General features: G+C 54.0%; 1 protein-coding gene across 4 annotated transcripts in view; it reads right to left on the reverse strand.

Annotated features, from left to right (window-relative positions):
* Sdk2 (sidekick cell adhesion molecule 2) overlaps positions 1-17,517 on the reverse strand; it is a 233,771-nt gene that overhangs the window by 26,344 nt on the left and 189,910 nt on the right. For 3 of the 4 annotated variants that reach the window (XM_069993202.1, XM_069993199.1, XM_069993200.1), the window contains 9 exons: positions 17,319-17,513; positions 16,067-16,268; positions 14,947-15,050; positions 14,407-14,477; positions 12,981-13,116; positions 11,363-11,419; positions 9,554-9,655; positions 9,320-9,435; positions 3,230-3,416 (listed from right to left, as the gene is read on the reverse strand). In XM_069993202.1, the coding sequence (XP_069849303.1) occupies positions 3,230-3,416; positions 9,320-9,435; positions 9,554-9,655; positions 11,363-11,419; positions 12,981-13,116; positions 14,407-14,477; positions 14,947-15,050; positions 16,067-16,268; positions 17,319-17,513 (1,170 nt within the window). The remainder of the gene's footprint in view (positions 1-3,229; positions 3,417-9,319; positions 9,436-9,553; positions 9,656-11,362; positions 11,420-12,980; positions 13,117-14,406; positions 14,478-14,946; positions 15,051-16,066; positions 16,269-17,318; positions 17,514-17,517) is intronic. The other variant, XM_069993201.1, reaches the window with a different exon arrangement.

Consider the following 17,517-nt stretch of genomic DNA (forward strand, 5'->3'; position numbering starts at 1 on the left):
TCCAGAACCCCCGTGCCCCGGAGCCGGAGCCAAGGACACGAGGCCCTTCCACAAGAAATGTTTTGGTGGACTGAACAGCCCTGTGGGGACCCTGAAAACACGGGGGGCCGGGGCCTCTGAGGGGGGCAGAGAGGAAGGACAGGAAGCATCCCAAGCTGGCCAGCTGGATGTCCAGGCTATTCTTGTCCGGCGCTGCCTCCCCACTGAGCCGGAGCTAATCTGGACCTGCTTCCGGCTCCAGCTCCGCAAAGGCCGTGTCGGGAGGGCGGCTCTGAAGGAGGGAGGTGAGCTCGGGGCCTTTCCTGCCTCCTGGGGGTGGGGGGGGTGCTAGAGGGACGTGGGACTGAACACTGTGTTCTGCTGCCCAAGTACCAGAGCTTCCAGGCTCCCAAGGGCTTCTATCTGGAAGATGACATTGATGGCAGAGTAGGGACTGGCTGAGACAGAGAGACAGACAGACAGAGAGACTTGTACATCCAGACACTCCCACTTGACCTCAGCCAGACCCTGGGGAGCCAGTGGAGGAAAAGGCTCCTAGAGGCCCGTACCCTGGGAGAAACATCACTAGGAGTGATTCTGTAAGTTGGCTCTGTGCAGCGTGTGTGTGTGTGTGTGTGTGTGTGTGTGTGTGTGTGTGTGTGTGTGTGTGAACATGTACGCTGGGAATGGAGCCAAGTGCTCTACCACTGAGCCAAACCCCAGACTTTCTTATACCACTATATCATCTCTAGGGAAGTGGGAAGGAAAGCCTGGTGGCTCATGCCTGTAATCTCAGCTACTCAGGAGACAGAGCTGGGGGAGGGGATGCAGTTTGAGGTCCCATTTCCACAACAAGAACAAGCTTGAATGTTGTGGCACACAGGCCATCCCAGATATGCAGGAAGTATAGATAGGAGGATGTAGGTTCAAGGCGAACTGGGGCAAAAAAATGCAAGACTATATTGGAAAAAATAAGTTTAAAAATGCTGGCCTGGGAATGTGGCTTCATAGTAGAGTGCTTGCCTAGCATGCATGAAGCCTTGGGTTCGACTCCTTAGTACCACATAAACAGAAAAAGCTGGAAGTGGTGCTGTGGCTCAAGTGGTAGAGTGCTAGTCTTGAGCAAAAGAAGCTCAGGGTCAATGCCCATGCCCTGAGTTCAAGCCCCAGGAGTAGCAAAAACAAAACAAAATGCTGGGGGAGTGGTTCAAGTGGTAGAGCTCCTTCCTAGCAAGTTCAGGGCCCTGAGTTGAAATCCCAGTAACACACACACACACACACACACACACACACACACACACACACAGACACACACACACACACACACACACACACACACACACACACACACACACGCCATCTCTAAGTGTCTTATAATACCAGATTTCATGCAGGGCAATATTAACGCCCACACTCTAGTGTTTGAGAAGCAACAACAAGATCTGTACATGTTCAGGGTAGATCCAAAAATTGTTGGAATATTTTTAACCCCTGGTTGGCTGAATCCACTGACTGAGGGTCAGGCGCATTACAATCCACCAGGATAGAATTCTTGGTTCTCAGAAATTCTGGGTTTCTTCCTCTACTACCCAATGACCCTCTAGGAGATGCAGGACACGATGCCTGCTTCTCAAGGTGACCTTTGCTTCTCCTGAAATGGGGGTGATGCTGTCCCTTCCTCCCTCCCAGCTTGTCCCAGGGCCCCCTGGAGGTCCTGGGGCAGGGCTGGCTGAGAAGTGGTTTGGGATACCCCAGAGCTTGCTCTGTGCATGCATGAAGCAGGACTCCTCCCCTCACAACCCCATCTTGTTCTGAGCATGCGTGAGGCCATCACTTCCCCCAAGTGCTCCTCTGTGCATGCGTGCAGGAGGATCTTTGGCTCCATCCTCTGTCCAGGCCCGGATCTGGCCTCCCTGTCTCCATCTTCCTCTCCTCTCCAACAGTCATTCGGTCAAGCAGCCAGAGCAATCCCCCCGCCCAAACATAAAACTAGATGCTGTCATTCAATTGCTTAAACCTTCCAATGGCTTCCTTCCTACTACACTTCAAAAAAAACCCCCAAAAAACAAACCCCAAAAAACCCAACCCTTCTAACCCCATTTTCTTTCTCTCTTTCTTCTTCTTCTTCTTCTTCTTCTTCTTCTTCTTCTTCTTCTTCTTCTTCTTCTTCTTCTTCTTCTTCTTCTTCTTCTTTTTTTTTTTTGGTCGGTCGTGGGCTTGAACTCTGGGCCTGGGTGCTGTCCCTCAGCTCTTCAGCTCAAGGTGAGTGCTCTACCACTCGAGCCACAGCACCACTTCCGGTTTTCTGTGGTTTCTTGGAGATAAGAGTCTCACGGACTTTCCTGCCCAGGCTGGCTTTGAACTGTGATCCTCAGATCTCAGCCTCCTGAGTAGCTAGGATTACAGGTATGAGCCACTGGTACCTGGCTTCTCACCCAATTTTCTTACACGAACCTCACTTTCTCTCTGTTCCTCAAATCCCTTCCAGCCCCCAGACCTTGGCCCCTACTAGCCCCTCTACCCCACACCCTTTCTCTACCTCCATAACCTCTCATGGGGCTGCCACTTCAAATTCAAATCTCAGCTCCAATAACACTGCTTGGGTGAGGCCTTTGGGGGAGGACCCCCAACACTACCCCTCCCTGGGGTTACCCTTGTATCAAATGCCCTGGCTGCCTGTTTAGGATCTGGGCGCTTCACAAGGGTGCTCCCACACCAGACACAGAATGAGTTCACAGAAAACAACAAATCAATATGCATATAAATATAGCCAGGGGCTGGTGTCTCATGCCTGTAATCCTAGCTACTCAAGAGGCTGAGATCTGAAGATCATGGTTCAAAGCCAGCCCAGGCAGGGAATTCTATGAGACTCTTATCTCCAAGTAACCACCAGAAACCCGGAGTGGAGCTGTGGCTCAATGAGGTAGAGCACTCGCCTTGAGTGAATAAACAGATTAGGAATAGTGCTTAGACCCTGAGTTCAAGCTCCATGACCAAAATATACATATACATAAAACACACACACACACACATACATACATACATACATACATACACACACATACATACATACAAACAAATGTGCCAAGATGGGGAGACAGGAGGAAGGAGGTGGGAGCAGGCCTGTCTCCTGGGTCTTGGACACCAGCCTAGATCTGAGCAGCACAAGGCTGCCATCTGCACTCCTCCCCAGGAGCCCAGACCCCAGGTGGGCCTCCGGCCCCTGCCTCCCTCCCCAGCCTCTCCCCACCTGCTTGCTGGGTCTGGCCCTGGGTCGGGGCGCTCCGTGGCCCGTCCCCCGCAGCGTTGAAGGCCGCCACGCTGACCATGTAGGTAGTATAGCCAGTCAGATTTTTGAGTTTCACGCCATTCTCAGCCAGGAAAAGTGTCTTCACCCGTTCTGTGAGGTTCCCCTGCTGGGCTTCCCAGAAGAAAATCTGTGGGTAGAAAGGTCCACGGGGGGGGGGGGGGGGGGGGGAGGGGTTGTTGAAGGGGCTGGGGACGCAGCGCTTCCCTTCTGCTCCTGCCCGTCACCAGCCTGAGTCACCCAGGGAGCAGTATGGAAGGATCTAAGTGGTTTCAGAAACCTTTCCAGAACCTTCCTTTTCCTAGCCAGACCCAAGCCGCTGCTAGCCTGTAAAAGCCATGAGGGCAGAGCCTCCATGTATCTTGTTAGTGCCAGCACAACAGCCTCAGAACACAGTGGTAAGCTGGGGGTTCATGCCTGTCATCCGAGCCGCTCAGAAGGCTGAGATCTGAGGATCATGGTTCAAAGCCAGCCGTGGCAGGAAAGTCTGTGAGACTCTTATCTCCTATTTATTTATTCCAGTCCTGGGGCTTGAACTCAGTGCTTGGGCATTGTTCCCGAGTTGCTTTTGCTCAAAGATAGGACTCTACCCCTTGAGCTCTAGTGCCACGTCTGGCTATTTCTGTTTATGTGGTACTGAGGAGTCGAACCCAGGGCTTCGTGCATGCTAGGCAAGCACTCTACTACTGAGCCACATTCCCAGCCCTATTATCTCTAATTAACTACCAAAATAAAAGCCAGAAGTGGTACTGTGGCTCATGTGTGATTGTAAAGACTTAGCCAGGTGACTTTTCAGAGACACAGCTTTGTCATACATGGAGGGGGCTAAGGACACCTGTCTCCCAGGTCAAGGCAATGGGGCTGAAGAGGTTTTAGGAAGCAGCAGCTGCTCCACTGTGTTTTCTCGGGGATGTCAGACCCAGTGGGGAGAAAGCTCCACACCCTGGGAAGATTCAGAACTCTGAACTGAGGCCACCCTGAAAGTCTAATCTGCCCCAACCACATGCAAAATTAGAGGTCGTTTGGCGCCACCTGCTGTCCAAAGAGGGTTTCTGTAGGCTACTGGCTTCTCAATTTCTCTTTTCCTTTGGGGAAAGGCACAGAAAGAAAGGTAATAGAGTCCTTTTCTGACTCATGTGAATGCTGGTTAGGACGTCTTGTTGCCATGAGAGGGATGTTGTTTACAATCCTGCCTTTTTTTTTTTTCAGCCTACGCTGGCCTCCAACTGCAATCACCTGATCTCTGCCTCTCAGGTAGTTAGAAATTACAGGCTTACGCCACCCTTTCAGTTTAATTTTTTGAGACAAAATCTTGATAAATTGCCCAGGCTGGCTCTGAACTCGCAATCCTCCTATCTCCATCTTCTGAGTAGCTGGGGTTAAAGGTAGGCTCCACCACACCCGGCCTTAATGTATTTAAACATTGTTTTCCTTTTCATCAGGAAGATTAAACCCAGGACGTTGCGCATGCTAGGCAAGTGGTCTACCATTAAACCACATCCCCAGCCCTAGGACTTGATGCTTTGATGCATGGCTATGATAAAACATCATCGTAATCCAGCTCATTAGCACAGCCCCCACCTCTCATAGTTCCCCTTCCTTTTTACTCCCCATTTTCTTTTCTTTGTGCTAGTACTGGGGCTTGAACTCTGGGCCTCATGCACTTAAAGCTGGGCACTCTACCACTTCAGCGACACCTCCACTTTTGAGTTTTTGCTGCTTAATTGAAGATAAGAGTTTAATGGTGGCTGGGAATGTGACTTAGTGGTAGAATGCTTGCCTAGCATGCATAAAGCCCTGGGTTCAACTCTTCAGTACCACATACACAGAAAAAGCTGGAAGTGGCACTGTGGCTCATGTGGTAGCGTGTTAGCTTTGAGCAAAAGAAGCTCAGGGATAGTGCCTAGGCCTTGAGTTCAAGCCCCAGCCCTGGGAAAAAAAAAGAGTTTAGTGGTTTTGTCTGCTCAGGCTGGTTTTGAGCTTTGATCCTCAGATCTCAGTCTACTGAGTAGCTAGGTTTATATGCGTGAGCCACCAGTGCCCAGCTACAGTACTCCTTACAATCTTCACACTGCCTATTCTATCCCCAGGACTTCTGCCAGCATCTCTCCATTTCTTCTAGTCCCTGGCAAGCACTCTTCTGCTCTCTGCTTCCAAGTTTAATTCTTTTATTTCATTTTTCCTGTCCTGTTGAAATCGACTCTTTTAGACTCATTGTGTAAGATCATCTAGCCTTTGTCTTTGTGTGCCTGGCTTCTTTTATTATTGGAATGTCCTTGAGATTTATATTGCAGATGGTAGTTTCCTTTCTTACGGCCAAATAATATTGTATTGTGTACAAACATACACACCACCATTTTCTTTATCCACTTAACTATGGGCGAGCATCCGGGTGTTTCCGTATCTTGGCTGCTATGCGTCATGTTGCAGTGAACATAGAAGCACACATGTCTTCAAGATCTTGATTTCAATTCTTTTGGACAAATTCCTCGACAGGAGATTGCTGGATCACATGCATGCAGTTCCATTTTTAATTTTTGGAGGAGCCTTCCAGTCTGTTTTCAATTCCCACATGCAGCAGATATGAGTCCTAGTTTATCTGTGTCCCTTGTTATCTCTTTGTGTGTGTGTGTGTGTGTGTGTGTGTGTGTGTTTGTGTGTGTGTGTGTGTGTGTGTTGGTCCTGGGGTTTGAACTCAGCGCCTGGGCACAGTCTCTGAGTGCTTTTGCTCAAGGCTGGTCCTCTACCACTTGAGCCACAGCTCCACTTCTGTGTGTGTGTGTGTGTGTGTAGGTGGGGGTTAACTAGAGATGAGCGTATCATAGACTGTCCTGCCGGGTCTGGCTTTGAACCGTGATCCTCAGATCTTAACGTTGTGAGTAGCTCGGATTCCAGGTGTGAGCCAGCAATGCGCTGGGCTGCTCTACTTCTCATGAAAGGAGAGCTCCTCCAAAGCCACATCAGCACTCTCTACCTTGCCCGGCTCTCTCTTGGATCCAGTTCCCAAGCCCCTGAGCTCCTGTTGCTCCATGAACTCTGCTATGCACGTTCTGGAAAGGACTGGCTGTGCAGACCTCTCAGCATGCGCCCATGACTCAACTGTTACAATAGCACTTTTGTACAAAATTGTAACCCTAGCATCCAGGAGGCAGAAAGCAGGGCCATCATGAGTTCCAGGCTAGCAAGGGCTACAAGGTGGAATCCTGTCTCCAAAAACCCCAACAATAACAAACAAACAAAACTAAAAGCAAACCAACAAACAAACAAAAAAAGGAAATGAAAAAGGTGGTGGACTGGATGGGCCCCAAGGGTTGGAGCTTATTCATTTTGTTACGTTGCATCTTCGCCCGGCTTCTAGCATGTCAAGGCCATTGGAGATGGCAGAAACAGACTGGGTATAATTTTCTTTTTGCACCCCATTTGATAATTGCTCCCCAGATCACAGTTGCTCTGTCTCGCAATAGAAGCTGGTGATATAATTCTCCCATCTCCCTGAAGCCCGCCCCTAGGCCCCCTCGGCTCATGGCTCACTGGTTGGCTTTGCTCCTGACCTCAGATTGTCCCCCTCCGAAGACCAGCAGAGATCATCAAGAGAGCCAAGTCTAGGTCTTACCTGCCCCACTTCCTGCCCTAGGCCTGGGCAGCTCCCTGGCCGTGAAGCTGGCCTCCTCCCACTCTCCCTGCCTCCCTCCTCTCCCTCACCACTCACTGCAGGGCCCATTCTACCAGCTCTCCCTCTACCACGCCCCTGGCTGTGCTGCCAAGGTGTCTTAAGAAGTTTGTTATTGCAGCCTAAGCTCCCGAGTGACGGCTGGAAGTTCAAGCCCCCTGGGTTCGCCTTGCCCAATCCCTTCCTGGGTGACATCTCCTTTGGATTCAAAGCCCTCCAAATGCCCCGCCCACATACTACTTTTCCCATTGCGCTCCCCCTCCCCCTCCACTCCTGGGACATACAGGCATTCCAGACTACCCCAGGACCTTTGCATATGGAGACTTGTGACACCTGCTTTGTATTCCTTTAGATGTTTGCACACACATCACCTTCTATGAAGCCCTTTGGGGCAACCCTTGGGTCTAGATCTCCTGCCCCTAAACCTCAAGCCCGAACAGTCTCTTCTCTCACAGCTTCCTTCCCAGCACACAGGCACAAAGTAACTGCTCAATCAACAAACAAACACGCACCATTGACTGCCTGAGCTGGGAGCTCGCAGGGCCGGCGTGTGTGTGTGTGTGTGTGTGTGTGTGTGTGTGTGTGTGCGCGCGCGCGTGTGCGTGTGTGTGTGTGCCTGTCTGGGCACACGGCAGCTCAGCCTCACCCAGAGGCAAGCCTGGGCTAGCCACGCTCCCGGGTGGATGAGCGCCGGTGGGAATCACACGGGTGTGCACGGGTCTGTGAGGCCTGCCCTGCCCCCCTCACAGCCAGGTAGAGTGGATTGTTTCCGGAACCCCCTGGCATCTGCTGGGCTCTACGCGGTGCCTGTGCACCCACACACTTCCTGGATCTGGATGTGAACTCGCCACTTCCAAACCTCGACAGTCCGGGGGCTGCCAAACTGTTGCTGGCTCCCCGGTGCCAGTCTTCTTCCCTTGGGAGACATATGCTAGTGTGCAATATTTAGTTTTCCCAGCTGGTGCTCCTGGGCAGAACCTCAAGGGTGCCATCCATCTTCTTTGCTTCTTTGGCAAGATGCCTGCCTTCTCCCTCCTGCTTTACCTTGGAAGGAAGAGGCTTCTGTACTGGATTCTGCTTTACCTGGAGGCTGCCTTTGTGGGGGGAGGAGGTGGGGGGCGCGGCTCACACTTGCTAGGCAGGCATTCTACCCTTTGTGCTTTCATGATTTCTCAGCTAGGGTGTCACACGTTTGGCGGGGCGAGCTTCAGACTGGGATCCTCCCTCTCTACCACCCGAGTAGCTGGGATTACAGGTGCTCAACTGTGCCTACTTGTGTTTGGAAGGGCTAACTGTTTTAATAGAGCAAGCACTTCCCATTGGCTGAGACTCAATTTCCTCCCACGGAGTAAGGCCAGGCAAACCTGTGGGACCCTGTAACTCTTACCCTAAACCACCCAGGGCCAATGCCCTAGGGTTCTTTTCTGGAATAGAAGCCAGTTGCTAGGAATCAGAATCTCCTGATCACCGGGTTGGGAGGAAGGTCCAGCCAGGAAGATAAATCCTTTCTTCCTCCTTCTGTAAACCATTTGGGGGGCAGTGTGCTTAGCTTCTATTCTACCCATAGAGGGAAGCCAGAGAACCATTTTTTTTGGTGTCAGTCCTGGGGCTTGAACTCAGGGCCTGGATGCTGTCCCTGAGCTTTTCTTCTCAAGGCTAGTACTCTATCAGTGGAGCCACAGTTCCAAGTCTGGCTTTTTGATGGCTAAGTAGAGGTAAGAATCTCATAGACCTTCTTGTCTGGGCTGGCTTTGAATTGTGATCCTCTGATCTCAGCCTCCTGAGTACCTAGGATTATGGATGTGAGCCACCAGCACCCAGCCAGAGAACTTCATTCTAGTGCCCTGCTGCCCGCCATTCTGTGGTCTCACTGGGAGATCTAAAGTGAATGTAAAGTGGGCATCCAGCTCCTGGGGCTTTTCAGAAGGTGCAGGAATTCCCGAGCACCCTGTGAATGTCTGGCACAGACCACACCCCATCGCCACATATCCAAATATCCAGAAACCACTTCTCAGCAGAGATTTCAGAAAACCAGGCCCATCTCATTAGCACCGGCATTGCAATCTGTAACTCCTTAGAGCACAGGTGAGGGGTGGGGCATTGGCTCGCAGATGACATAAGAGGGGGCGTGGCCAGAGTCCCGTGCCTGAGCTCAGGCTGCCCAGATGATGCTAGAGATGGTGACAGTCATTTTGCTCCAGCCGCAACATAACTCTGTCACCTGGTGCCCACAGTGGCAGGTACACACAGAACCTGAGGTGTCATCTTCACCTGGCTGGGGAGGAAGGGTCTGGGCCCCTCTTACCACCATCCAGCTCCCCCTGCCCTCCTTCAGACCCACATGCTCTGCCAGACCCTCGTACCTTGTAGCCCTGGATGTCTCCATTCTGACTGTCCAGCGGGGGTGGCTCCCACGTCACGTCCAGCTGTGTGGCCGTGGCACTGTGGACGGCCACATTTTGGGGTGCTGCTGTGGGCACTGGGGGACATAAAGGATGATGAGTGAGTGGATTCAGGGAAAGGGAAGGGAAGGCGGGGGAGGGAGGGGACCTTGGATCCTGAGCCTCCCCTGGCTGGACAAGGCAGGCCGAGCTTACCTGCCTCCCCGACAAAGACCTCCTGCGGGGGGCTCAGCGGCCCCTCGCCCACCGCGTTGTACACACTCATGCGGACTTCATATCGTCTGTGCTTGTTCAGGTCTGGGGGTGGGGAGAGAAGGAAGCAGAGGTCACAGCTGGGCTGCAAGGAGCCATCGCTGGAGGGTAGAGGCTGTGGGGGAAGGGAAAGGCACCCGGGCAATTCTAGAACCTGCTTGAAGGGCAGGAGAGAGGTGAGAGGTGGCGCCTGGGGAAGCCAGCCGGGATGGATGGAGGTGACACTGGTGCTCGTATTGTTCATTGGATACTCAGTTCTGGGCATCCTAGGCCGGGGGCTCAGGTCCTCCCTGCAATGGCTGACTCAAGCAACCCCAGAGGTGTCCGACCCGTGGCCCCGTCCCAGTATTGTGTGTGTGTGTGTGTGTGTGTGTGTGTGTGTGTGCACGCCAGTACTGGGGCTTTAACTCGGGACCTCGACTTCTCACTTGATTTTTTTTTTCTACTCAAGGCTGGTAGCTCTACCACTTGAGTCATAGCTCACTTCTGGCTTTTTGGTGGTTAAAATTGGAGAAAAGAGTCTCATGGACATTTTCTGCCCAGTCTGGCTTGGATCTATGATCCTCAGATCTCAGCCTCCTGAGAAGCCTGGTGCTCCTAGTACTACCACCCTGCCACCCCCACCCCCAACTTGTGTCTTGCTGCTGGAGATGGAATCCTGGGCTTCTCAAATGCCAAGCAGAAGCTTTACCATGAGCTGCACCCTTCAGTTCCCAGCCACAGTGCGGCTCAGCCCTGGGGAGGGACTGAACAGATGTGAATTCTGAGGTAAGACACCCCATGTTTTCACCAAGTTTGGGGTGATTGAGGGAGGATGCCTGGCAGAGAGAAGTCGAGGCAGCATCAGCCGGGGTGGGAGATGCCGTCCTGCTCAGGGTGGTGGGGGGACCCCATTTTGGCACTCTATCCCCCCCCCCGCCTTCCCCAACCCCCTTCCCAGGGTTGTCTTGGGCAGGCACGGCTGAGGAGGGGAGAGGAATGTGGGTTAGATTTTAAAGACGTGGGCTTTCTGTTGCTCAGGGGTCCCCATGGGGTTCTGAGCAGCAGGAGGAAGCCCACTGGTGTTTTAGAACCAGAGTGAGGGTTCAGTGAGGCAGGCAGGGGCAGGGTGAGGAACGCAGAGCTACAAATGCTCCCTGGGTCTCAGCTAGAAACACAGCCGGAGCCCGGGTGCCCATGGCTCATGCCTGTCATCCTAGCTACTCCGCAGGCTCATAGTTCAAAGCCAGCCTGGGCAGGAAAGTCCACGAGACTCTTATCTCCAAGGAACCACCAGAAAACCGGAAGTGACGCTGTGGCTCAAGTGGTAGAGCGCTTGCCTTGAGCTGAAGAGCTCACAGCGCTCAGGCCCAGAGTTCAAGCCCTACAGCTGCCAAAAAAAGAAAAAAGAAACACAGCTGGGCCTCACATGCCTTGGATACAACGATCCGGGTCATAGTGATGTGGACACGCCCCTACCTGTCCTGTAGTGTCCTGCAGCTCCCACCACCCACCTGCCCTCCCTTCCTCCCCACGCACACAAGGCTGTTTGATGTCCTTCTCCATCCCGCACCCACAGAGTGGACTCGGGGAGACTGCCGCTGGCATCAGCCCCCTGCGTCGAGTGTCTGAGTCACCATCTTTATGGGCAGTCCTGGTGGCCACGCACCATGGGTGGGCCCAGGCCTCGGCCTGGGGCCAGGGGTTCTAGAAGACCCCCCCGCTATCCCTAGGAGGCCTGGCCAGGCTGGGCTGCCATGCAATGAGACTTACTGTCCAGCTCGTACTGCGTGAGGCTGGGCCGGGTCAGGTTCCGCATGGAGTACAAGGCTAAGGGGTGGAGGAGGCCAGGGCCAGAAGGAAACAGCAGATAGAGGTTAGTGCACGCGTCCCTCCCACGAGGAACCCCACCAGGGCAGGACGGAGCAATGCAGCAAGGGGAGGGGGAGCAGGCAGAGAGAAAGTTTCCAGTTCCTGGTGCTGAGGTATGGTGGGGAGGGGAGGCGGGGATGGGGGTGGGGCTTGTCAGGACCCTGCTGCCCCTCCGGGCTCAGGGTCATGCGTGGGGGAGTCCCTCAGAGCCTCACAACCCAGGGCACAGCTCTGGGGATGGTCCCTTGTTTCAGTATGGAGTTCTTGGCAAAGCACTGGGAAATAGTGGCATCATCAATTTCTTCCGATGAACTAGAAGTAATTTTACTACAGGGAAATGTGACTATATTACACACAGGCAAGATAAGATCACAAGCGCACAGACATATTGGCCTGCAAGAAGAATTAATTAAGTAAGAGGTGGGAAAAGAACTTGGATCAGGTGCTTCTGTGATTTTCTTCTAGCATTCCTTTGCTCTATTTCATCACTTGTGATCTGCTAACACTCCCTGCAAGACAACTCTAATGGCTTGAAGAAAGTACTTGAATGTAAGGACTTGGCCTGTCCCTGAGCACCTTTGCTCAAGGCTAGCACTCTATCACTTTAAGCCACAGCGCCACTTCGTTTTTTTTTTTTTTTTTTTTTCTTCTGGTGGCTAATTGGAGAGAAGAGTCTCATGGATTTTCCTTCCCCAGGCTGGTTTCAAACCGTGATCCTCAGATCTCAGCCTCCTGAGTAGCTGAAATTACAGGTGTGAGCCACTGGTGCCCAGCTCCCTTAGCTTTTTAAATTCAAGATTGGTGCTCTATCATTTGAGCCACATATCTGGCTTTGTGTTGGTTAACTGGAGATGAGAGTCACCTTGGATTTGTCCTTCCTGGTTGTCTTTGAATCTCAATCCTCAGATCTCAGTGTCCTGACTAGCCAGAAACCTGACAGGCCTGAAACCACTAGTGCCCAGTTCTGCCCTGATGCCTCTGCTTCCTCCCCGTGGAACCAGCCTTGTGCCTTCGCCTGGCTGACCTGGTGCCATTCGTCAGGGTTAGCGCCAAGGCCAAGGGGTGTGCATGTGTTTCTGACATTCCTGGGGATGCCACACCACCAGCCCTAGATACCTGCTCCGGTGTGTGTCTCAAACACCTGGCTCCTCTGGTGTGCAAGCTCAAGACGGGAGGGGCCTGTGCTCCTGAGCACTGTGCACCCCAGTGCAGGCCGAAGGTGCTGAGTGCAAGCTTGGCAAGTGAGCAAATGGGATGGGATGGGGTGGGGGTGGGGGGCGCAAGACACATGCAAGGGAGGGAGGAAGGCAGAGCCACTGGTTAGGATCCCAGGAACCTGGGAGCTTCAGAGCAGGGAGATGAGCGTGCCTGCCTCAACCTCATTGTCACTCACGGGTGAGCTCCGCCCACTTGGTACCTAGGCCCACTCTCCTCAGTCCCTCAGAGTGTCATTCATAGGTAAGCCCCGCCCACTCTGTGCCCAGGCCCATCCTCTCCAGTCCCCCCCAGTGTCACTCACGGGTGAGCTCCGCCCACTTGGCTCCAGGGTTGTTGATGCCTCGAAGAGTGAAGCCCCTCAGCCCTTCAAACTGCAGCTCCCGGTACCGGATTCGGAAGCCCAGGAGGATGCCGTTGATCTTATCCTCAGCTGGCGGCTGTAGGGAAGGAGGTGGGACGTGGAGAGGGGCCCTGACCACTGCCCACCCCAATGCACCAGGCCTCCTATGGCCCCGGAGTGAGACTGTGTCCAAATCAGGATAGCAGGGGTTACTTTTAGTTCACAAAGCACTTCCAATCAAGCTCCTGATGGGCAGGAATCACCCTGCAATCCCTGTTCACCAGAGCAGGCAACAGGCTCAGAGAGGCTCAGGTATTTGCTGTAGTCACACAGCAGAACTGAGTCCTGGGAACCTAATTCTGGACACATTTCCTGGATCCCATGAGCCCAGCCCTCTCCCACCTAGAAAGCACATAGGAGGATGTGTGTGTGTGTGTGTGTGTGTGTGTGTGTGTGTGTGTGTGTGACCCTGACTTCCTCCTCTCTTTTGCTTTCTGATCTCGTCCACAGCTGAGGGGGAGAACAGACTTCAGGAAAAGGTGGGAAGTACTTTTATGACGTCTTAAAAAAAAACCCTGCTGAAGCTGTTCTGGCTTTTATTAGCTCCTTAATTGCTTCCCTGGGTATAGTGGGCATCTCCCTGTCCTCTTAGTCTGCTGGAGCAGACTGTGTGTGTGTGGCTACAGCAGGTCAGTTCTGGTTATTTAGGGGGTGTCTCCCCAGACAGCCTGGGTCTCAGGGCACTGGGCATGGGCTGGGTCCCGCGCCACCCCCTCCCCGCCTCCCCCCCCCCCCATCTTGAGAATCAGGGACTGTGGCTGCTCTGGGGCCCTCGTGGGTGGCCCGCTGAGTTCAAGGTCAGGCCTCAGAGGGCATGGAGGGTCCTAAAGGACAGGGCACACAGGCAGTGTCCTGTCCCTAGGTCCCAACAGCACAGGAAGCGGAAGTATCCATTAGCCAAAGAGAGGGAGGAGGTGTAAGGGAAGGGAGCGAGTTCTGCCAGTCGATGGGTTCCCAGTCCTGGTGACGGGCACAGGTCTCTATGAGGAAATCCTGTACACACGGCTGGGTCTGGACTCAGTGGTCCCAAGGGTTCAGTAGACCTGACACTAAACCTGGCACTGCCAATCACACGAGCTGGGAAACGTGGGGCCATCTGAGACCCTGCCTGAGTCTGTGCTCGTGGGCGGCAGGGGTGCTGACAGCTGCCTGGTGATCGTATGGGGATGTGGTACAGGTGTGTGTGTGTACCTGATTCTAGAATATTCTACCGTCAAACACACCCCAGGATTTCCCATGCCCTCCCTTGTGCTTTGCAGTGGAGACTCTGGGTCTAGGCGGCCCTGCCGGGGGTTCTCTGGTCCCAGTGAGAAGCTTTTCAGCTTACCTGCCATCGGATTAGCACGGAGGTGGTGGTATGAGGTGTCACGGAGAGGATGGTGGGTGCTTCATCAGGGGCTGCAGAGAGAGGCAGGCCAGGGAGGGGCTTGAACGCTGGAGCTTCCTCCCCACCCAGAAGTGCCCTCCCCCTCCCCCACCATCCCTGATTCTTCCACCACACTGACAGCAGGTCCCACTGAACTCACCCCAACCCAACTTCTGCAGAGCAGAGGGCCAGGGTGGAGCAGAGACCCGAGGGTCCCCGAGTCCCTCCCTCTGTCCCTCAGAACCGCAGGCCTTGTTCGGCTGCTCTGTGGGGGGCTGCCCCCTCTCATTCCCTGGCATTTGGAGTGACACAGAGAAAAACTGCACTCGAATGCCAGGCTAGATCTGGGCACTCGAGCCCCTGGGCCCCATGGGCCCAAACCTCCCGGGAATGGTGGCCTAGAGGGCAATGTCCATTCACGTTCAAGGTCCCAGGACACCAGGTGCCCAGGAAGCAGCCGGGGACCACGAGCAGGAGACCCGAGTGCGAGAGAGCTCTGACCGGCCTGCAGAGTGGTCAGCGACTCGGATTCCTCGCTGAACTCGCTGTCCCCGATGTCATTGGTGGCCTTCAGGCGGAACTTGTAGGATGTGAAGGGCTTAAGCCTGTGGAGGGAAGTAGCAGGGGGTCAATGACAAAGGGGCCCATTAAGTCTCAATATGTAATGTCCTTATCACAGGCCTATGTGGTGAAGGTGATGTGGTTCCCCAGTTGGTGGCGCTGTTCTCAAGTAAGTGGTGGTGGGGGTGGGCTGTGCTGGCTACTCAGGAGGCTGAGATCTGAGGATCACAGTTTGAAGCCATGCTGGTTAGGAAAGAGTCTCATCTCCAATTAACCAGCAAAAAAGCTGGAAGGGGAGTTGAGGCTCAAGTGGTAGAGTGCCTGCCTTAAGCAAAACAAAACCACAGCAAAAAAGTGAAGTAAGCATGCAAGGCTCTGAGTTCAAACCCCGGAACCGTGCTTGCTTCTCGTTGTAACAATAAGCCATAGGTCCCCAGGGGTCCAGCAGCCACGAGAGCACCTGTCTCTTCCAACAACTCCATGACCCTCCCCTGGAGCAAGCTGAGCTGCCTCTCCAGCCTCTAGGGAATTGGGGGGGGGGAAGGGAGGAAGGGGGAGCTCCCAGGGGAGAACCCAAAGGGTCTCCCTCCCCTCTTAGCAAATGTCTTCCTTCTTGATTCACCAGGGTGGCGGAGGGGGAGGGGAAGGAGGAAAGGATCACTCAAAACTACCCGCTCACGTCAACTGGAATATATATATATATATATATATATATATATAATGTATAAAATGCCACCAGCAGGGATTAAATTGAAGGCAGGATTTCAGAGAAGCTGCATACCCCGATTAAAGAAGATGCTGGCTGGCTGGGGAGAATCGTTAATGAAGGACGGGGAGCTCTTCAGTAAAGGGGGACAGCCAGACTCCAGGAATAATTAGGAGCTGGCCCCAATGGCGCTCCCAGGGAGGTGGGGGAGGGAGCAAGGGAGACTGGGGTGGAGCTGGAGGAGGGGAGTGGGTGAGAGGCCTCTTGTGTGGGGAAGCAGAGCAGGATTTGGGGGTCGTGCTGAGGCCTCTGGACCCTCACCCAGGGACCGCCATAGGGGGTGGAGAAGCTCACCTGTCCACGATGAAGGTGGAGGCGTTGTGGTTCACAGAGGCCGAGTGGAGCGCCCACTTGCCCCCGGGCAGCTCTCTGGTCTGGACGGTGTAGTACCGCACGGGGGACAGCCCGTCACTGCCCGGCTCCCAGGACAGAAGCACGCTGCGGGCCTTCACGTTCTCCTGACGTGCCACGGGCTTGCTGGGGGGCTGGGGGCGGTCTGGGAGGCGGTGTGGGGAGGGTGGCAGGTGAGTCGGGTGGAGACAGGGCTGGACTTTCTCAAAGGGGTGGGGGAGAGGGTGCCCAGGGTACCCAACCTTCCCTATCCCACTTCTACGCATACAGCCCTTGTCTAGGCTCGGCCAACAGCCTGTACCCGTGTCTTCTGGTCAGCGATCTACCCTCAGCCCAACAGGCTGGCCCCTTGGCTCCTGTACTCCAGGAGCTTGGATCAGTTGATTCTAAGGGGGTGGGTTGGGGAGTTCTGGGCAGCTTTCCTGGTCTCCATTAACTCAGTGCCAGGAGCTCCTTCCCCTAAGACATTACCCAGCATCCTCTAGGGGGCAAAGAACCAGTATTTTCTGGTTCTTCTTGGGAACTTTTCTCAACCAATTCCTTTCATACCCACCACTGGGGACTCAGGTCTGGGCACCCTAGGTGCCAGCTCAGGGGCAGTAGGGCAGAATATGCCAGAACTCCAGGGTGAAGCCCAGAACTGGCAACCAAGGCCCAGGACAAGGCCCTGGGTTGGGAGGGAGAGGGAAGAGGTGTTCATTCTTTTTTTTTTTTTTTTGGTCGGTTGTGGGGCTTGAACTGAGGGGCCCAGACGCTGTCCCCATGCTCTTTCATTTAAGGCTAGCGCTCTACCACTTTGAGCCACAGCTCTACTTTTGGTTTTCTGATGGTTCATTGGAGATAAAGAGTCTCATGGATTTTCCTGCCCGGGCTGGCTTTGAACCAGCCTCCTGAGTAGCTGGATTACAGGTGTGAACCACCGGTGGCTGGCTCATTCACCAACTTTCTATGGAATAAACCAGAGCCAAGTTGGGTCCTGAGGTTGAGAACCCCAGCTCAACTCTGGAAGTCGACTACACCTCTCACTGACCTCAGCTCGAGAAAGTAGAGCCCCCTTTCATTCCAGACCAGATCAGAGTGATGGATTCCTAACCAAGTGCTCTCAGCAACCCGCTGGGAGAGGCACAGAGCACCGTGTTGGCAGGGAGGGGCCCTCGCTTGCTTCTAGGCCTCCCTGGGTCCCACAGGAAGTCACCTCTCTTCTCCGTGGTCACCACCAGGGCCTCGGCAGCCTCCCCCCAGCCTTTGCGGGTCTGGGCCGTGATGCGGAAGAGGTAGACGGATTCTGGCTTGAGGCTGGTGGCCGTGTACTGGCGGGCACTGGGTGCCAGCACCTCCACAGCGGCGGTGTTGGCCGTGGTGGCGTTGAGTCGGTGCGTGATCTGGTAAGCTGG

Source organism: Dipodomys merriami, unplaced genomic scaffold (genome assembly GCF_024711535.1).
Source record: "Dipodomys merriami isolate MVZ:Mamm:240054 unplaced genomic scaffold, mDipMer1.0.p SCAF_42, whole genome shotgun sequence".
Taxonomy (NCBI): Eukaryota; Metazoa; Chordata; class Mammalia; order Rodentia; family Heteromyidae; genus Dipodomys; species Dipodomys merriami.